This window comes from Kryptolebias marmoratus, linkage group LG11 (assembly GCF_001649575.2).
Source record: "Kryptolebias marmoratus isolate JLee-2015 linkage group LG11, ASM164957v2, whole genome shotgun sequence".
NCBI lineage: Eukaryota > Metazoa > Chordata > Actinopteri > Cyprinodontiformes > Rivulidae > Kryptolebias > Kryptolebias marmoratus.
The window spans coordinates 22,532,797-22,555,223 of record NC_051440.1 but is presented as its reverse complement, the minus strand read 5'-3'; the positions used below and the strand labels follow the sequence as shown (position 1 = coordinate 22,555,223).

Genomic DNA, 22,427 nt, shown 5'->3' with positions numbered 1-22,427 from the left:
AATTAATGTTAATGTTGTTTTTGCGTTCTAATATTTGAAGTTCATCTGTTTTATATTTAGAAAAACCCTTTTCACATTTCAACGAATACTTTGAGGCCACCGTGTGAGCGAAAGTTCCTGGGACCTCTGCGCAGACAATGGTGTCACATCCTTCCCAGGGGGGAGACACCTCAGAGTGATTTGTGGTTTGGGAAGACTGATGAACTGCTATTGCCACCCTGTTTCTTTGCAAGATCAATTCTACATGTAGGAGTGTGCTTTATGAATGATGGAGACCTCCTCGAGCCATCCATACAGCTGCCCAAAGACACGTCCCTGGCCCCCGTAGCACCTACAAGGCAGGAATAAAGCAATCATTCTTCACAACATGGCCATGCATTATGCACCCACAGTCACACGTGAACCACATGAATACACAGATAAGCCAACAAGCATGCACGCAGATAAACTGAATTATCTGTTTGCAGGAAACAAATAAAGACTAAGTCGAGCCTTTTTTTTTTTCCTTATTACAGAAGACTGATCGTTAAAGTTTGGACAAATGTTGTCTAATGGATTTTCTTTAGAGAACAAAACTGTCCGTTTACTATCTGGCTTTGCTACTTTTCTGAACAGGCCCATAAAGCTGAGTGCAGGCCAATAAGAGCAACTTGATGGTATTGAAGGATCACTTGCAGCGCACATCTGAAGGCTGTATACCATTGTGAATAGAAGCGCCGTACATAGATGTCATGAGTCCTGCCTCCTGCAGAGAGGTTAAAAGCAAAAAGTAGAGCTCAATGAATACGCGAGTGTTCTGGAGGCTATGAAATTGAAAGGCCTCGTCTCCTTTTTGTTTTTGCCAAAAGACTTTCATGGAAAAAAAGAGGATGCGAGTGCTGTTTAATCGCAACTTTGAGATTGATTAGGTGAACTTGTGTGCAAATCAATGCAGGCTTGACAGATGATCCCTTTTAATGATAATCTAATGCCAAAAGCAAAAAGGAGAAGAGTAATGAAACAGGGCTACCTGACAATAGAGAGGATCACATTTGGTTCTTCAAAAAACAAATCTGAATTTTTATTTAAAAATATGCAAGAGTCATATAGAAAACTCCCTTTTAACCCTAACTAAATATGTCACATTGTGTTTACTTTTAACAATAAAACTCAAAAAATAGCCATAAATGTTTTGCATAACACTAATTAGATGCATGCTTCCCTCTTTCTCACAACGAACCAAGCACCCAGCCAAGTTACAGTCTTTAGAAGTCAGGTTTTTAGCGTGTAGACCAAAACAAGACAGATGCACAGCTGAGATAGCTTCCATTTACAGTGTAAGCCTGGGAGAGCCGCAGTGTAAGGGCCATATACTATTTATGGGTTAATCGATACCGTGACTGGATGACACCATGTCCCCACTACTTTCTGTCATGATGATGGCTCACTAATTTTGGAACGGCTGCTTTCTCCTGCTGCCTTCAGCAGGCTGCAAGACGGTTTAATTTGGCTGTAAAAACGCCAATCACTGTGTTACTTCTTGTTCCTACGGGAGGTCAGAACGGGGGCAAGTCCATAGGAGGAAATATATTCGCATAGTTCTTTTAGAGACACTGCTAACCCCTGACATCCCATTTGGGTTGTAATTTCATGTTGTTAAAGTGACAGAGACCCAGCCTCTGTGCTCTCAGAGAGACGGGGAGAGAGGGGCGACTTGAGAGAGGCCTTTAATTCTTCTATGCATGATGATGCTTTAACATGCACATTTAGGAGCGCGGCTGAGACAGAAAAAGGGAAAAAGTGTATGGGGCCAAACCTTTTTGGGCTCTGTGTTTCCTAAATACTGTATGAGTGTGGCACTGAGTATCCACAAGCAGCATGTTTGGGTTTCTGCATTTGGAAGACAGAGGTTAGTGCACATCAGAGTCACAGGAGGTCACGCTCTCTGCAAAAAAAGAGGCTGACTCGAGGAAACACAGAGACAAGTGGTGGAAAAACTCCTTACCATGGTACCTCGACTTAACACAGTTTCTCTTAGCTGGCTTTGATCTCTAACTAATGTGAACATATGAGAAAACTGGTGCTTTTAGTGTGATGAAAGCTAACATTTAACTGCTTTCATTAAATCAGCAAGGTAAAAGCGTCACACGTATTTGCATTTTGAAGCAGAGGAGTTTCTGTAGCTACTATTTTTGCACCAAACGCTGTGAGATTCTACAAGAACAATACAAGACAGATAGGAAACCAGCACAGGTCTAATTTTTGGTTTTCTAATTATTTCTACTTTAATAGTGCATCAGTTTGTTTGTTTGTTTTGTTGTCTTATCAAGGCATCTTTTACTCTGCATACATTATATCATAACAAGTGATTCTGCTGATCTCATTCATAAATTCCTGCCCATTATGGAAATATGCCTTACATTTTTTTGATTGCTGTTATAATTTTGTTCCATCACAATGAAGATTAAAAAGAAATTCTGTGATATTGCGATCACCTTAAATATTTTAAATATTTGTAATAAATTAACTCTGAAATCATCCTGCCTTCTAATATATCATATTAGGCCTATGCACAGAAAATATATACATATTTAATAAATCTTGTGTTTTGCATAGTAGATTATTTGTGCAAAAAAAAGATTAATTTATATCAAGAATCTGAACACAGAGTTGGTTCGTAGATCAAAAGATCATATAATGCAGTTTTGCCTCTGATTGCAGATGATAAAAGACAAAACACCACTGGGAATGGCATCAAAAGCACAGCATTTTTTTTAGTGGTGCTGGAAACTTATCAAGAGCCATAACAGAAGTCTATCTGCATTTAGAAATTGACAAACAAGGTATATTCTGTTATGAATTAAATATGGAAAGATGTTAAACTAACATCCATACATATCCGGACACAGAGACTGAAATAGGTGCACACACACATTCATACAGAGATGGAGAGACGTTGCTCTGTATCTCGGTGTTTAAACAAGAATAACTTTATTTATTTATTTATTTAAATAGATCCGTCCATCCATTTTCTTTACACATTATTTCCTTTCCAGGTTGCAAAGGGCCCTGGCAGGGGACACCCAGGACAGGTTAAAAGTCCATCACAGGGCCGCACAGAAACACAATTAATTAAACAATTATTCACTCTCTCATTCACACCTAGGGACAATTTAGAGTTACCAATTAACCTAACATGTAGGTTCTTGGTCTGTGGGAGGAAACCGGAGGGCCTGGAGAAAACCCACATGTGCACGAGGAGAACATGCAAACTCCACCCAGAAAGGCTGGGAGGAGACCTCTGCTGCTCTGCTGGTACTCTGATGTGTCCCAGAATTGGAAACATTATATTCCTCAAGTAATGAGTCCTTCCTTTCATGCTTGTTGTTACTCTCTGATTTTAGATCAGTGAGAAGATTTTTTTTTTTTTTAAATATCTTCTTCTTCTCTCCACTTTTTCCTCCTGTGTCAGGAAATGATTTGTTTCTGTCAGGTCTTCATTTTGATTTTTTTGTTGTTATTGTTATCATTTTAAGGGGGAAAAAAAGGAAATACTTAGATGAAAAGCAAAACATAATGTAAAAAAAAAAAGTCTTGTTCTAATGCACACCATTTAAGATGTAATATTTATGAGGTAGCCAATAACTAAATGGCTGCAGACTACCACCCCAGTTTGTTTACCTACTGAAACAGCTGAAGTAACTAAAAATAGGTCAACGATGACAAAGTCTATGAAAGAGCCTTTTAAGATGAAGAGGTCTAATAAGTTTGATGTATTGATATGCATGTATGCTCAGATTTTTTAAGTAGAGTATGCAGATAAAAGTGCTTTGTTTATATTGAGTGCATGTCCGCGTTTCAGATTTGCATATCGATATGTCTGGAAAACTGCAGTCTTTAAACGCACCATTTGATCTAGCTCAGGATAAGATTTTGTTTATGCTTGATTTCAGACTTTGCAATGAATACATTGAAATATAATTACCTTATTTCATGCTTGTCCATCAAGACGAGTTTTTTTTTTTGTTGTTGTTGTTGTTCTTAATAGGATGTATTTGTTTGTTTTTTTTTTTCCAAATCAAATATTTCAAATCATCTGTGTGCGTTCGAGCTGCCGTAGGGCTGAAGTGGCAGCTCCTGAGGACAGTGGCGTGAGGTGTCCGCCCCTCTCTGACACGGAAAGAGTTAACGGAGCGGTGGGTTTGCCCATTCTCTCCCGCTGTGAGTGACGCGATCATCTCTCTTATCCCTCAACTTTGCCTGTTGCCAGACCAGGCAGCCGAGGTGGACGCTGGCTATCACCGCTGACATTCCCAACGCGATCGCACCGAAAACTAAACCGAATCCATGTTTCTTCCTTATTTACCCCCCTGCTGACATTTCCCTCCTGCTGGCTGTGATTTCCTGACGATGATTTTTAGTTTTCCTTCCCGTCGGACTCTCCGATGTTGTGCAGTCTACTACACGAAGGCGTAAATCTTTTTTTTTTTTTTTTTTTTTTTCTTTGAGTAGAGGTGGATCTTCCCGGATACGGCGAGGAGGTAGCTCTATGAATTAAAAACAGGGGGAAGATTCGGACGGAAACATAGATTAAAAATGCCACGGAGGAAACAAGAAGCGCCCAAGCGCGCAGCAGGTACGTGAATCCAACTAGAAAAACGCGTAAAAACAAGCTTTGTGTGTCAGAGCCGCGGGGGTGATAACAGTTGTTTTGTGAAGCTCACTTTGCAGTCTCCGCATTTCCGTTTCCACTTTATGGCTTTTGCTCCGTCCAACGATGCGCTTTGTCACTTTTCCCCACTCTCCTGAGCTCCCGGACGCGGCTGCGCTTCTTTTCGAAGCAGATAAACAGTTGTTCTCTGCTTTTTGCTCTCGGATGACTCGGCAGCTGTAAACTTTTATTTCCTTGTGTTCCGAAGTTAAATCTCTCACTTTAAGTCCGTTTAAATGACGATCAGTGTGTTGTTGATTTTTTTGGGATGCTTGAGGCGTGCCAGAAAGACGATCTTTTGTGCGCATTTTTGATCCAAGCGCATAACTTCTTTACACACAGTCGGAGGGAAGGAAAAAAATAAATCTACCTCTGAGGGGTTTCTTTTCTCCTTTTAGGATAAGATAAACAATTTGAGTGCAGACAATGGGGTTTCGTGGGCTGGAAAGAGCCATAATCGACAGTTGCCACGTTTGATTTGACGGTTGATTGATTGGCTGTCACGCGGCTTTGATCTGATCCTTCCCGATTTGCATCAGAAAATCACTTCCCACCATGTGCTGCAGGCCCCTGACGTCACGTTTAAACCACTTTGAAAGGCCCTGTGTACTTTTTACTCTTTCTCTGTCACACTCTCTCTCGCTCACTCTCACTCACTCACACACACACTTTGTATCACTGATGGTCAAGTGACTCACCAAAAAGAGTGAAACAAGAGGAGAAGGAGGAGGGAGGGGGGGGGGCAAAGTGGTTTCACAGTGAGAAATCATACACAGACACACACACTTCCAAAAGAGAACATCACACTCCTATGTGCACACTTGTTCACTTTGAACACACACAGTAACAAGCATACAGTGGGTGAGAGGAGGTGGGAGGAGTGGGTTCGGGGTTGTAAAAGGAGCCGTGTGCTATTTAATGGAGGGGAGGAATGGGTTTGCTCTGTCAGACTGGGCCGTCACAACGGCTTTGTTTCATGTTTGATTTAATTGTCTCTCCCCTGACAGGGCCATTCATCAATGGCTTTAATGGTCAATCAGAGACAGGCTGAGTGAGTGCTCCCATTCTGTTTAGCCATAAGCTGGCCTGGGCTTTTATTTCATCAAAATGCCCCAGCCTAATGTACATGCTCACTGGCTCAGAGTGGCCGCGGGGAGCACATAAAGAATGACTGAAAGCTTTCTGATTTCAGATCAGTGAGAAGGATGTTTTTTTTTATGTCCTCTTCTACTCTCCACTTTCTCCTCCCTACCACACTGCTGTTTCTCTGTTGACGAAAGAGAATAAAAGGCTGTAATACGGATCGTTTTGTGTTTTTAGAAAACAACTTTTTCTTCTTGCAACCACGCTTCTTTGTTCATTCATTCATCTATTCATTTCTTCATTTTTTCATGCTCCCCTTCCACCCCTGTCAGTCAGCCTGTGCAGCTGCAAGTTATAAAGTTGTCAACTGTTCAGTGGCACACAAAGGGTGATGATGAATTGATTGCAGCACAGAGCATGGTGATAGAGAGAGCAAAGAAAAGGATGACAGATGATGGGCCTTGATTAGGGACTTAGGGGGAGAGTCAGCCCACTGCAACCTTGAGACTTGCATGAAAAATCTACACACGCCCCAACAACACACACACAGACACGCTCGCATCCAGCTTTGCTCGCTCATTGTCTCTCAAACACACACTCACACATATGCACACACACTTTTTTTCCTTTCCTGTCTGAGAGGGTTTCTCCCTCCACAGTAGAAAACTTGTTTTGCCTGCTTCATTAGCGTTGGTCCAATTAGCCGTAAGGCTGATGGAGTCCTGACAGGCCCTGTGATTGGAGATGACAAGCTCGGGGTGCCCAGCCCAATGAGGTTTGCCACCACTTTGATGTAATCAACTTGATATTACACAGAGCTGCTCGCCTTTGGTTGTGCTGTAACTCAATTTTCTGCTGCAGGTGACAAATGGGCCTGTGTACCTGGGTCAGGTCTGAGTGCTCTTAACAACCAAGGGCAGCTGGCCATGTAAACAGCCGAGAAAACATGAGAGAGGGAGAGTTTCCCGGCTGTGGAAATACAAATCTCCTTCCTTTGTGGCTGGCGATTAGCTTCACCACAAGTTTGGGGCCTGAAGCTATTGAAATGATTCCAGAGAGTTGAAATACTCGATCAAATTAACAGAAAGTCAACACTGGCTTTACAACACGACTATTTCAGTGGAATGTGTAAGTTGTGCAGTATTTTTTTGCTGAATAGATGCAATGTGTTTACTGTGTCTAAAGAATTTCTAAGGGGTCACAAACACCTCCATCCTTCTTTTCACCTACTTTGCTCACTTTTGTAATAATGAATTCAGTAGAGTTGGATATCAAGCTAGAGTGAATATGATTTGAACGGGACTCCATGGCCACAATTTCTTCTTTCTACAGGGTCAGGAAAACATCTACCAGACTGGCAGCCATCACTTATGTCTGTTTACATGCATTTGCGTGTGTGTACTCACACACTCAAAATGAGCTGGCTCACACTCTCTGATTTCTCAGTTTTGAATGTGTGTTTGGTTTGGCTTGTGAGACTACTAATGAAAGGAATGGTAACTGTAGAACAAGTGCTAGGGTCAGGCCATAATTCTTTGAACTCCCTTGGCGTAAAGTTTCTCCTCTCTCCATCTGTTTGTCTTAGCGCATCATTGATGCAACATAAGTTACAGCCTATATGCCGGCTCAGAAATCCGAGACATGGACAGAACCGAAGTGTTGATGATACAAACATTTGCAGCGCACATTGCAGACACATGCACACATGCTGTGACTGGATTGTAAAGCAGCAAGTGAAAAGAAGTGAGCTGTTTTTGTATCTGTCTAGCTTCCTGTTGTTTATGTGTGAAAAGCATGTCCTTACGGAAGCAGCAGGGGAGCTCTGCTTGGGACATAATTGTTGGCTGACATGCACACCAGTATCATCAGCGAGCTTTAACAATACTCCGCCTCTGCTGGTTTGCAGATGTGAGCAAGGCAAATGTTTTGGCCTTGCAGGCCTTGTTCTAATGAAAGTCCTGTAGCGAGATTCCGTTGAAGTTGAGTCACGTCTGTGATCTATGTGTCTGATAAGTGCATACCTAATGAGGCTGCAAGCACCAGTGAAAGGAGGAGGACCGCTGACTGAGTGTTTCCCACAGGTATTGACAGACAACCTTTTTTTGTTTTTACCATGGGCCTTGACTCCATAAATCCTGCCTGTGTAATGATAACAGTGCCACCCTGCCAGTGAGTGACTGAAAGAGAGACTGTAAGGAAAGAAAGAAAGAAAGAGGGCACAGGGGGGAGGAAGAGGAGGAGGTGCTGGTGGTGGGGCCGATGAAGAGAAGAAGAGTGGGGGCGTTGAAATCGACCTCCTCTCCTTTTTAACACGCACTTGGCAGATGTCAGGCCGTAGGGTTGGGCTTTCTGAGAGACGTGTAAGTGCTGTAGTGTCACAAATAGAAAAGTGTTAGCCATTCACTCTTCCCTTTCAGCTTTCAGTGAAGATTTTCAGCCGAGACTGCTGTCTTGACACTAAGTCTGAGGCTTTGTAAAAATAGTCCCACCGCTGTTGTGATAGATGCAGCTGCACTGTGGCGACAATTGGGACAGGCTGGATCCCTCCAACTCCACCACCCACCCACCTATCCCTCCCAGAGGTACAGAGTGTTGGAGCCTGGTGGGATGTGTGCTCTTTTCGTGGAAACTGAGCTGCTCCGATCTTCAGGGGTCCTGAAACCCAATCCAGGAGGAGAATAGCCCGGCCATGCCAGAGAGCCGATTTCCTTTTCAACAGAGTCATTTATCACTGACCCACCCTTCGCTTCTGACACGGTGACGTGTGTCATTTATCAAACAGGCTTTACCAGACACACAGAGAAGGGAGGTGGATGGGGGCGGGGGGCAGAGAGGAAGAGAAAGAAAGTGAAAAACAAGACAGAAAATTAACTGAGAGAAGCAAAGAGGAGTAGAGGTAGGGAGAATGAGGTGCAAAGTTGGAGGAGAAGAACACATAAACTCTTGTGAGCGTGAGTGATTTTCCAGGGAAGAGTGAGTTTTCCTGAAACCTTTGCTTGAAGAGGAGTGTTCAGAAAGGAACTTTTTTTTTAGATGACAGGAAAGATTGAGTTTCACTGAGGTGTGTCTTGATGAGTGACAGAATGTTTCTCAGTGACATGTTGCAAGATGTCTGAATGAATCTGAGAAATATGCTTTGCAAGTATACAAGTCCGACAAGTATCTAAGTGTTGTTTACGTATAATATATACACAACAAACATGTGCAGAAGTACTGTAGAAGTGTGTATTTGTGTGTGCATGGGGCCATATGGCGTCAATGTTTAATGCGTGTGTGTGTGTGTGTGTGCGTGCTCCCTGATGATCAGGGCTGACAGGTATCACTCATGCAGCTGCCTGGCCTTTAAATGAACCCGAGCTGCTCTACTCTCCCGTGGCCCTAACAGGCTCTCTCCAAGATGGATGCTTCTTTAAAAATCAGATTAATGATGGATACCAGGCTTATAGTGCCATTTATCATGAAGAATATTATTTAGGCCGGCCGTGTATGGCTGTAACTGGAGAGCTAGGACGAGAAGAAGCAGGGTGGAAAGCCTTAGACAGACACTCACTGTGTGATGGATGGCTGAGCGCTCTCTGTGTTACTAGACACCAGTGCCGCAGCAGTAAGCCATAATCAGATAGCCCAGGGATGTTTATCCCGCAACTACACTACCCAGATTGCTTTGCCTGGAGGGTTGCATTATGAAAGGTATAGACTCCCATTATCATCAGCTTTAAAAAGTTAGTGGAATCATGAAGAAAAAACAAACAAAGAAACATTAAACACTGATGGGCACATAGAAACTTTTTAAATGATCCAGTACAACTGAGCGTACCGTAATAATCATTTTAAAGTTTTTTTGCCCCGAAAAGTCCCCAACCAACCCTTTCCCCAGCAGTTATGAATGAAAGTGCAGTGAGAGGTCAAGGCAAGGTCAACTGTGCTGCTGCTCCTACAGAAAAGTGAAGAAAAAATGTTGTTGTTTTTGTCCTCTAGTTGTTCCCTTCTTTCTGCCTCCTACATTGTCCTCCTCCTACACACTACCGTGATTTATGGTGACCATCCATCTTTAGGCTGCGTCCATCACCTCCTCGTTGCTAGGCGATCATGGCAGCAGCTGTGTGTTGTGGGAGGGAATAAAAGTCAGTTGTCCCGCTTCCAAACTCGACTTTATTCCCTTCACCGTGAACCCTTACTCTGAGTTTGAACTTTGAATGCAGGACTAGTTGCAGTTCAAACTGTAAGATTAAAAAAAGACCCAAAAGTTTAATTCTCATTTTAAACTCACATCCGTTGTGACTTCTAACTCTATTCCTATGGACCCCAAAGTTTAAGTTTAAGTTTCTAAAGGAGAAAAAAAAAGTTTAGGAAATTTTCACTTTGCTGCTTTTTATTTCCCTGGAACATTTAGTTTTATAATTTTATTTTGTAGACCTTTTTCCTGTTTAAACAAATAGCAGATATTTCACAGCCATAATTATTTAAATGTACTGTACAACAGGCTGAACAGAACAATAAAAGTTTTACCAGATCAGCTACCGTCAACCTATTACTGAGATGGCTTTTGCTGCCAGAATGGGATGTCCAGACATTTGCAATCAGTTTCTTAGACCCTGTGGATTCTCTGCTGCTGAGGATGTGTTTCAGACAAAGTATTACAAGTCAGATTCCTGTGTGGCCCTTTGTGACACCCGTTATATTCTTTAGACAGTTATACAACATTCTGCATATAACAGAGAACAGGTTTTACACAGACCCAGTGTAAACATGAAGCACAGCTTTAGATGAGAATTAAGGAAAACCATTAACAAGACTAACCTATGTATTGATTATTGATTGTTTTTACAGTTTTCTCATCTGGTTTAGCTAAGCGCTACAAACTGTAAGGGGAAATTCAGGTGCAGTCATCTTTGTAGTTTTTTTGTTTACATTTTTACCTTTAAAACTGATATGGTTTTTACCTTGTGTTTATTTCTACCCTTGGGTTTAGCTGTGACTCTGCTGCCCTTGACAGGAAGTTAGTGTAAACAATGACTACAAACTGATTCACCCTGGTGTACCTGCAGTACATTTAACTTAGCTTAGCTTAGCTTAGCCCCTCTTCTCAGCCTTCCTCTTAGTGTTTAGCTCGGTCCACACACCCTGTGACCTTTTGAGGCCTAAACAGTTCAAGGAATTTGAGGAATAACTTGAAACTTGGCTTAAGAACTGTTCAGAACATCAAGAAAAGGGGAATAGATTTAAAAAAAAGTTGCTGAAGGAAGTTTAACTTGCTTTGCATAAACAGGTAGAACAGGCCTTATGGGCTAATATTACTTAAACGTTATCCAGTCTCCCTCCTTTTTACTGGCCTTGATTCTGCACCTGCAGAAGAAGGTTGTGCAGATTTGTTTTGTTTGTTTCCATTGTGTTTATCATTTATTATGGCTGCTTCAAACTGAGACCTCCATAAGTTTTGTCATCTTGTGTAAAAGCAGCAGGAGGTCTTTATGTGTTCGGGCTCTTCTCATGTCAGACAAAGTGGATGAATTTTCAGGTCATGGGGGTCTGTATGTGCAGCTGGCAGCTTTGAGGTACAGCCATAACAGAACAACCAGCTGAGGGTTGAATCTCTTCACTTGTTCACTCTCTTTCTCTCGCTCTCTCTCTCCTCTCACCATGTGCACTGACAAGGTTCAGCCCTAAGCTTTGCCTGGGGCCAGAATGATCTCTCTGTTTTTCCCATCTCCCATATCACACATCCTGCACTACAATTGGCGGACACAATGTATTCACAATGCCATCAGGGGGTAGAGAATGCGCACAAATAAACCTGACAAAGACATCCATGATTGGCTGAAACGTGATAGCCTGTATGAGAAGAATGTTAAAGCAGAATTGAGATCTGAAAAACCTAGAAAAAGAGCCGTGCAAATTTCAGTAAAATCTGCAGAAGCGACTTATGTCAGAAGTTATTCAGTTTTGAGATGGCCACAGATCACCTGTTACAGTTTTTTTTTCTCATGGGACTTTAAGGCAGCTTGAAAGGATCAAAGGGAAAAGAGGGAGCGAACTAAGTTTGATTGAGTGTGTTACTTTGACACATGTGTACAAGAGAAAGGCATTTTAGGTATGTTACTGATCTGCTGCTATTTTGACAGAATGGGGCTGTTTTAGACTAAATTATTCTAATCTATTTAAAGAGTTTTTGGCAGATGGGAAACTTGAGAGAGAGTACAAAGCAGATTTTATTTGATTGAGACTGAGGTGACTTCCTGTCCTGCAATGTTCTTGAGCTGTTTCCTGTCAGTGCGAGCCCCCCTGCTGAGGGGCTGTGTAGGTTTAAGGCAGAGAAGGTGCTGTTAAAACATTGTACACATAAAATCAACATGTAAATGCTTTATTTGTTTGGCAACAACACTTTAATTTTTATTTCTTAATCTTAATAAACTATTTCTGTAAATGTGTTTGTCAAGTTAATTAAAAGTTGACATAATTAAATGAAGTCAAGGATTTATTTTTTTTAACTGCAAGAAATAGATCTTTTAAACTGCACCTTTTTTTGTGGAAAAAAAGTAGTAAAAATAAAATATATTAATGTTGACTGCACAAGAGCAGGCCTCTTTTTGAAATCCCGATGCCTCTGGCAAGGTTGTGTTTTTGACCAAGCAATCATTTAAGTACGAGGGTCAAGCGCAGGTAAAGGTTTTAATGACACATCCTGTTTATCCTGCTTCTGTTGGGTGTAATCACGCTTCCAGTCTGCTTTCCCAGCTGTGGAACATTCTTCTTGGTCATCAGGAGTTTGATTTTTGAGAAAAGGGACTAAATTTAGTCAGAGCTTGTTGCATAAATTTTAGATAGCTTTTACAAACAACTCTGTTTGCACAAAAATAAAATGCTGCATGCAGATTTGTAAAGTGATAAATGTCAAAACATAGCGAAAGTGTAAAGATTTCTTCTTTGGGAGTTACGTGGGATTTTATTAATTCACGCAAGGCATATTTAAAAGACAACATCAAAAGAATTTTAAGGCTTTCAGCAGCACTTGAGGAGAAATAACAGTATGACAGAGACAGGGAGAGAGAGAATGAAAGCCTCTGCTTTAGAGGCAGCCACAGCACCTTCCTGCCTAATCACCCCCTGTCCCTGCCCTCGCTCTTGTTCCTGATCGTCAGAGCAGCACTGCAGTATTTCTATCAGATGATCTCTCCCTGCTCGTCTGCGGCCCTTATGTTTATGAAAATGATACTCCACAGGAATGCTTCCTGCATGCCAAGATGTCACTGTCTTTCCTCATCACTTGCATCTACGTGCATGTTCGACTCTGTTTGTGTGTGAGTGCGTGAGGGTCGACGGAGGTGGGTAGTGGTGGTGGGGTGGAATATAACTAACTGACTAGCTGTGTTTAGGATTGTGTGAAGTGTGTTTGAAGTTGTGAATTTTTAAGTGAAATGGTTGCTTTTTTAAGTTCCATTTTGGGTGGCTTTTGTTGTTTTGTGAGAGTTTATTGCTTTTCTTTTCTGTGTGAGCTGTGACTGAGATGTTGATTGTGTGAAAGTGCACCTCCTACCATTCTTACCCAGCCCCACCCCAAAGGAATCATTCACAGAACCTAATGATTCTTGTCTTTCCCCCACATGGCATCAGCTCGGTTTATCATTACAAGAACTCGCTCACATTCTTGCTTTCTTTTTCTCTTTCTCTCACCCTCAGACCCACACACACAGACACACACACACAGGGAAGATTCATACATTCACCTCACACCATATGCTTAGATATTAGTTAAGACTGCATCCAAGAATATTGTTGTGTTCAAAATATTCATAATTTATTCTAAGGGAGCCTCTATATTCCCATCACCTTTTATTAGCTTGATAAATCACCTCTGTTGTCAGTCAAGGCAGGGAGAATAATTGGATGTGGTTGTCGCCTTGTGTGATGGATTATCAGTCATTGGGGATTAAATTAACAGATAGTGCTCAGACATAATGGTTTTTGTTTTGCATTTTAAATTGCCTGGGAGCACGGTTTGACTCTAAAGGTTTTTATTGCTGGTCCTTTTGGACTTCTCTCCCCCTTTTCTGTGCTGTCTGCACTTCATAACAAATGAACAATAGCTCATAGGGCTGCAACTCTTTCAGGATAAAATTTTACAACATTTACTGCTAGATTAAGGCACAGAAACAGACCTAGGAAGTATTTTAAATGTGGTTGCCTGGTCTGGCATTATATCTAGCAATAGTTTAACAAAATGGCAAAAAAAAGTGACAAAAATATTAGCAATATCTTCTTGTTAAGGAAGAAAAAGGTGACTTGACAACTTGGTCAAGCGATGTGCTATGATGTTCTGATTTATACTGACATCTGTGACTTTCTAGTAAATATAAAAGCACATAAATTGCTCAATCCTGGCTGGATTTTCTCTTTCAAAGACAAGAAAAAAAGCCAAAGTTAAAGAAAAAAGAGAGTAAGGAGTTATTTGAGCACTGGACGCAGGGCATGTATATCTAGTATGTGTTCCCCAAGCAAGAACGATTTACCTCTTCACCCCTCCCTTCCCTTTTCCCCACATCCACATTATCATAATTGTGTCCAGAACATGAGGGGCCGGGGAAGTGATCATGTCATTTTATTTACACCCTGCTTGGCCCTTTTTACAAACGACATGCCACTGACTGCCAAGCGGACTGGGGCCCAACGACATCTTTTGATCAGGGCTGTCGGGGCCGATCAGCGGAGAGTGGCAGGTAATGGATACCCAGTGACAAACCAAATCTCCGGGAGGACGGAGAGTGGGTCGCACCTGCCAGGTCTCCATTAGGCTGGCCTCGCAGTGGGGCTGCCTGCTGACTGTGCCCCCAGGGTCCAAATCAGACCAGCGCCAGCCGCATGGCTGCCTTGAGATTGGCTGTTAGCACTGGAAATGAGAGTTATTTCAGCTATGACATTTTTGTTTAGACTGGATATGTATGTGGGGGGTGTGGGGAGGATGAAGGATTTAGTCACAGCATGTATGTGTGTGACTGTGTATGTGTGTTTGTGTCCCCATACACAAGGTCTACCCTGAGTGATCAAACTATTTCAGTCTATATCTACAGGTTCTCTTTGTGGCATTTGTCTTAGTTTACAATATTGTCCAAATGGCCTCAGACCTGTCTACAAGCCATCCACTATTTTCAGAGATTATTTGTTTTTTCCTCAAGTTGAGCAGTTTTGTGAGTGAGGTTGTGAGGAAGAGGGGCAGCAGGGTCTTGGGGGTTAGTGGTGGCTGAGTTGGTGTTAGATGGATAGACTTGTGGCCACAAGAGGCACAGGAATCTGTATATGTTTGTTTATGTGTGGGGCCAGGGGGTACACATATACATAGACAAACACACACTTCTCACTTCTCATGAAGAGCACTGAGTATCAATATGAAGGGTGACAGGCCACTTATGCATAACCATCAGGTCTTCAATCGTTAATTTCACCTCAGACGTCCTCCTCCCTCTTCTCGTGTGGTCTTTTATTTAAAAATATATTTTACAGTTTTTATTTTTTGATTTTAAGAACCTATAGTTCCAAACACCTTCTAAATATTAACAATTTATGAACTAATGACTGTGGTAAGTCATCATGAGATGACGCTCATGATGTTAAATCAACATCAGAATTTCATCAACAAAATGTTGATATCTTTTTCTTTTGAACTTTTTAAGAAATGCTTTTTTCCTGTGTTCATGTGTGCGTCAGTCTGCATTTGTGTGTAATCAGAGGAGAGGCAGATGAAGAGGCGTCAGACATATTAACTGACAGATGGAGGTTGATCCAACTCATTTATTACCCCAGAGGAGAATGCCACAGTGAGATTGGGCTTCATTAATTTCAGATTTAGTTTTCATTTCAAGCTGTTGTGCCCTGAGATAAATAAAATGGTGCATTATGTTTTTGCCAAGATATTTCTTTTTTGTTTTCCTCCAATAGAAGGAGTGAAAGGAAGGGAGGCATAAGTTCCATGTGGCTGGGGTAGTATATAAATACAGGCTCGCCTAGAGGAAAATAACACCTCAACGGTTGATGAGGTGAAATGGGATGACTGTAATTTCTCAGCTCAGCTTTAAAGGCTCCCACACAGATGGCTCATTTATCCCTGGGAGTCCTCGGGCACACATTGCAGGGAAACTTTTTCTCCAGTTATTCTAACATAGCAAGTACTCTCCTTGCTATTTAACTCATCTCTTTCCTCTTCTCTTTGTCTCCATTCTCCTTGCAGCCTATTCTCCTGAGGAGCTGACAGAGCACCCTGTGGAGGAAGCAGAAGCAGGAGAACAGCCCTCAGTACCTCAGGATGACCTTCCCATGAAGGAGGAGTTTGCAGAGCAAATTGTAGGGACTGCCAAGGAGCAGGCATGTGACCAGGAATCAGCTGACGCCACTGAGCTCTCAGGACAAGAGATGGACAGTGAGTCACATGTGAGTGAGTCCAGTGACCGCCTCTCAGACTTTGAGAGCCCCTGTAGAAAAGCTGAGGCCACAGCATCTCAGAATGCTGACGCCAAGACACCTCCCATAGCCTCGGACACCTTAGAGCAAATGAAAGCTATCTACTCTAGTTTCCTGACCAGCCCTTTGTGGTCACCACTGAACTTAAATTCCACACCACTACAGGCACAGTCCTCTGCTTCAGCAGAAAAGCAAACTCGCAGCAACAGCACTAGCAGCAGTAGTAGCTGCAGCAGCGGTAGCTATGACTGGCATCAGTCTGCAGTGGCAAAGACACTGCAACAGCATCCTCCTCAAAGTCGTCACTCTGCTCCGTCTGAGCCTAGCCTCTTCAGTACAGTCCAGCTTCACAGGCAAAACCCTAAGCTGTTTGGCTCGATCTTCACCGGTGCTAGTAAATTTCGCTGTAAGGGCTGTAGTGCTGCTTATGACACCCTGGTGGAACTGACAGTTCACATGAACAATACAGGCCACTATCGTGATGACAACCAGGACAAGGCGGGCAGCGGTTCTAAGCGTTGGTCCAAACCACGTAAGCGGTCCTTGCTGGAGATGGAAGGAAAGGAGGATGCCCAGAAGGTTTTGAAGTGCATGTATTGTGGCCACTCCTTTGAATCTCTCCAGGACCTCAGTGTCCATATGATCAAGACCAAACATTACCAAAAAGTGCCTCTGAAGGAGCCCATGGCCCCTGTGGCAGCCAAAATCATGTCCTCTAAAAAAAGGGGGCTTGTGGGTCTGGACCTCACTTCTGCACCACGCTCAAGAGAAGGAACACCCAAAGCAAAAGCAGAACTGAATGATCCCTCACAGAAACCTTCCTCCAGCCCCTACACCACACCCAATAGCCGATACAGCCACCAGAATGGTGCTAGCTACACTTGGCAGTTTGAGTCCAATAAACTCCAGATCCTCAAGTGTATGGAGTGTGGGAGCTCCTACAATACACTCCAAGAGTTAAGAACCCACATGATGGTGACAGGACACTTCCTGAGGGTGACCAGCACTGTAGGTAAGAAAATCAAAACACTACCTGAAGCCACCTCACCCAATCCAGGAAGGGTCACCACACCTACTGAGCAGAGAGTCCAGTCTGTACCACTTGCACCCTCCAACTTTTCTCCTTCACCTCTTCAAACCACACCAACTCCCCCTGCCACCTCCCCTCCTTTAAAAGAAATCAAGAAGGAGGAGGTTGAGGAGGAGTGCACCCAGCAAGAGACTGCTGGAAATAAAAAAGAAGTCACAGCAACAGTTGGTAAAGAGGAAGATATTGAGAGGGAGGAAAAATATGACATTTCAAAGTATAATTATCTTACAGAGGAGGACCTGAAAGAGAGCCCTAAAGGGGGCCTTGATATTCTGAAATCACTAGAAAACACTGTGACATCAGCTATCAGCAAGGCACAGAGTGGGAATCCAAGCTGGGGAGGCTACCCCAGTATCCATGCAGCCTACCAGTTCCCAAGTGCTCTCAAACTCCAACAGGGCAGTATGGAAAATAATTCACAGATGAAATTCTTGTTCAATGGAGGGGGGGATGGAGCTTTGTCTTCTTATGCTAAAAACCAGCCCCTCATTTCCCCGCCACTAAATCAATCATCTCCCTTTCCCACTAATAATTTTCAAGCAATGGAAGATTTAGTGAAAAAAGTGACAGAGAAAGTTGCAAAAGTAGAGCAAAAGGTAAAGCAGTTGTCCCCAAAGAGGGAGAACCAACTATCCCCCTGTAGTAGTGACACTGGAGAATCACACAAGGGAGGAGAGGCTGACTCACCTCGAGAGTGGAGGGAAGTTACTCCAGTCAACAGTGACAAGGGGAGCCATAGCGAAAGGGCATCCCCAGCAACAGAACCCAAGAGAGACACAGCAGTAAAATCTCCTCTTTCCTCCACACTGAGGTGCAGCACCACAATTATCACTGGTCATACTCCTCCTGAGCAGCCCTTTGTCAACCCACTAAGTGCTCTTCAGTCAGTAATGAACATTCATTTGGGGAAAGCAGCCAAACCCTCTTTGCCAAATCAAGACCCCCTTAGCCTGCTTTCTAGGCTCAGCCAGAGCATGACTGAAAAGGCTGCTGTGGCTGCCTCTCCATTACAAACCAAAAAGCCAGAAAGTGTAGTTGATAATAGTTTTTGCCAGTTCAGTGATGACCAGCCTATCGACCTCACAAAAAGTAAAAATGATAAAGGAGGCTCTGTGGGCTCAGCCCCCCTAACCCCCCCATCCACAGCCTCTTCAATTTCTCCTATCTCTCTTGTTACTCCTGCAAAGTTATCAGTAGTCTCTCCCTACACATCCAACAGCCCTCTACATGAAAATGCATTGTCTGATATCTCAGACATGCTTCGAAACCTGACACAATCCCACCCTGTAACAAAGCCTCCTTCGCGACCTCGGGTCACAGACAAAACAGAAGTTGTAGGATCTACGCTTGAAGAGGACGATGCATCCCTGCATGGCCACAAACGCAAAGGCCGCCACTCCAACTGGAACCCACAGCACCTCCTCCTTTTGCAGGCCCAGTTTGCCTCCAGCCTCAGGCAGACTTCAGAGGGGAAGTATATCATTAATGATCTGAGCCCACAGGAAAGAATGCACATATCTCATTTCACTGGTCTCTCCATGACCACCATCAGCCACTGGTTGGCCAATGTCAAGTACCAACTACGAAGAACAGGCAGAACCAAGTTCCTCAAGAATCTGGACTCTGGTCAGCCTATATTTTTCTGTAGTGACTGTGCCTCACAGATCCGAACCCCATCAGCTTACGTGTGCCATCTGGAAGCCCACCTGGGTTTCAGAATAAGAGACTTGGCCAAGATGTCCCCTAAACAGACTGTTAGGGACACTAACGCTCTCACTGAGAAACTTGTGCCCTTGGAGTCCTTCCTTCCTTCACAATCTCCCGATGACTGCAGCAGTAATGGAGCAGTGTACCGCTGCCAGCTCTGCGTCCGTAAGTTTGCCACTAAGCACGCCATCAAGCTTCACCTCAGCAAGAGCCATGGGAAGTCTCCAGAGGACCATCTGCTATATGTGTGTGAATTAGAGAAACAATAAATTACACTTAGCAGTAGACATACTGGAAAACATGTAGACTGACTGTTGATCACAACAGAATCTTCAAAATAAATGTGTGGTAATATACCATGAACTACTGTTACAAAATGTCAGCACAAGGTGTTTACATCTGTTTGGCCTATAAACATTTCTGATTTTTTTTTTGTATTTCAAAAGACAATTATTTCACTCGGAAATATACTGTATCTCAAAAATATTCAGCTTCCTCTGTCTGTGTTCATTTTCAAAATGTTAGACAACAAAAGTGATTCTTTTGACTAGAAGGTCAGCATTAAATTGAAATCTATTGACTTGTATTTATTTTACATTTTGAAAGTTTGGATTTAGTTTGCTGGTAGACTGCATGTTTTACTGTTGCATCTGTACAGTCCTGTCTTGTCGAGATTAGAAAACGCCCTTTCAAACAAGTCATCTTTCGACACCTCAAAGCAGCCAAATTCCTGGGAGAGCTCCTTAAAAGAATCTGCCAAACAGCAGAAGTTAATTATTATTATTATTATTATTATTATTATTATTATTATTATTATTATTCATTATTGTTTATCAGATTTCTTGCTGATTGTAAAATCTGCCTTATTCATTATCACTGAATAAGGGGCACTTAAAATCCAGGTCTGTGTATAAATGTACAGATATTGTGTAAGCTTACAATTTGCTGTTTAAATTATGCATACTGTTATATTTCCTAATTTAAGAGGACTATGACTATCCACTGGTGCAGAGCCTTTGAAGAAGATTAAAAAGGACACTGTTTTGCACAATAGTTTTATAAATGTTATTTGATATAAAAACACAATACAGATATGTTGATGCCTTGTGCTTCTATCATTAAATTGAATTAACTGCAGCAAAAATATTGTCTTCTTTCATGTTTAGCAAATAGATGAATTTGTACTTTAAAAGTTATGCTGGATTGGCTATTGTAAATCAGTTAAATCAAAGTGGGAACAGACACCTGGTCACTGCAATATCATGTATTTTATGGTCAATTTTACCTCTCCTCAGTGTTGTCCCACAATGTTATGACTAAGCACTTTCAAATCAGCTGACAGTTTACCACTGAGCTACATCTACAGAAACACCAAATCACAGTTTTAAAGGGATAGTTCAGTCATTTTTGAGGTTGTGTTCTCTCTAACAGATATCAATAGTTAATACCTTACCAGACACGACATCAGTCATAGAAAAGGGCAAAAGGCTTTGTCTAGGTAAGACTAATATCTAGCCAAACAAGTGCCAGTTGTACTGTGTGTGTGTGATATATATATATATATATATATATATATATATATATATATATATATAAATAAAGAATTTTTCAGCCTTATAAAGCAGCTCTTTCTCAAAAACGACACACTGGTGTGAAAGAATGCTTCTTCAGGTAATATTAGATCTGTACACTTTTGCATGACACCTTTCGTTTAGTTTGTTGCCGTTTTCTAAACCAAAGAATGTTTGTGTTACTACGCAAATGTATGTGCGCAAGAAGCGATAGACTGTGTAGATGTCGATGGTTTACTCATCTCCTGGCAGACTGATACATTCAGTGGCCTCAGCACCATCGGCACATATGCAGTCTATTTATGCTCTGCATACGTACATTTGCCATTTTGTCATTAACCTAACCTGGATGAAGACTTTTGCCTCTTTCTTCATCCTCCATGCTTCAACTAGTGTCACAGCTGATAAGGTATTCACTGTTGTTAACTATTAGATTGAGCATCACTTCAAAGTTGACTGAACAATCCCTTTAATACCTGCGTGTGTATTTCAAATGTTCTTGGTGATTTCTGTGACGTTGTAGTGTGGGGGTAAGGGGTGGGGTATTCTGGAAGTACAAGTGGTGCCACTGCCTGCAAGGCGTCTGGCAGGTGGTGTGTGCTGCATGTAAACCACCAGATGTTTCTGAAACGAGCCACTGGAGGAGGAGAAGGAGGCAGGCGGGCTACAACAGCAGGCAGAGTGGGCTGATTACCACGGGGGCTTGGAAGCCATCAGGAGCCCTGGGCACAGACAGCAGATCTGGCACACACCTGGATGCCAAGACTGTCCCTTGGAAAAAATAAAGTGGATCCTATATATGCGTGCTGAGACAAGCTGACAGTGGTGCAGAATGCACTGACAGGTGCTATTCCCTCAATGCAAGCATTTGGATCTAACGATATTACTGGCAGGTGTTGATGCTATCAGAGTAGTCACAATTCAGGCTCAGTGCCATGTAACAAGATTTTTTTTATGTTTTCAACTATGCATATTGAAGGTGTACACAGACACCTCTACTCCCTAAATTTGCAACCATTCACTGTCCTATTTGAAGATGCCTGGGGACATCATGTTCTTTCTGTTTGATCTTCCCAGGCTTTGCTTGTCATGAGTGACTGACTGAGTGACTTGGGGCCGGCGAAGTTATCTGGTTACTATGGTGACGGCCATTTGCCCACCCTCTAACCCCGCTCACTCACTCAACAGAGGACAGCTCGAGTGCAGCACACCCATTTACTCTCTTAAATCTCATCATCTCGCTTCAGTTCCTCCCACCCGGGAACAGATTAATTAACACACACACACTGTGTCCTGACCCCGTCTTCTCACACAAACTCATTACCGCCTCAGACTTGCTCCCGGCCCTCCGACGTTTAGGATACATTGGTGAAACGTTGTGGGAGAACCCGGTGATGACTCACATCTGACAAGCAGAATAAAGCCTTAACAAAGGATGCTAATTGAAAGATGGGATTCAAGCCGGTAGCCATTGATAATGCAAATGAAAAAGGCTGAGCAGCCTTATTGAATATCAGTGCTCACAGAGTCCTTGCAGATAGAAAATTATCCTTCGCACTTGATCAATTTTTTCAGCACTATGTGTTGATAATGCTTTAGGCTCAGTGATGGACTTGGGGTGAGGATAGTTGGAGGCATTAATGAGATAGTTGACACTTTGGGGGTTAATGAGGGGCTGGAGGGAGAGGGCTAAATGATTGGACTTCTGCTTGAATGAGCATTATAGTGGCTGCTGGAGAGCAATGTAGAAGCTTCAAATCTGCTGTAGCCAATTATTTAGCTTGAAAAACACAAACCTCCTTTCAATTTTATTTTCCAGTGATAATAAAAAGGATAT

General features: G+C 42.5%; 1 protein-coding gene across 1 annotated transcript; it reads left to right on the top strand.

Annotated features, from left to right (window-relative positions):
• The first annotated feature begins 3,632 nt into the window (after positions 1–3,632).
• tshz3a (teashirt zinc finger homeobox 3a) lies at positions 3,633–20,163 on the top strand. Its single transcript, XM_017418835.3, has 2 exons — positions 3,633–4,615; positions 15,993–20,163. The coding sequence occupies exons 1-2, from the start codon at positions 4,576–4,578 to the stop codon at positions 19,286–19,288; spliced, it is 3,336 nt and encodes a 1,111-aa protein (XP_017274324.1). The 5' UTR covers positions 3,633–4,575; the 3' UTR covers positions 19,289–20,163.
• Positions 20,164–22,427: the final 2,264 nt, after the last annotated feature.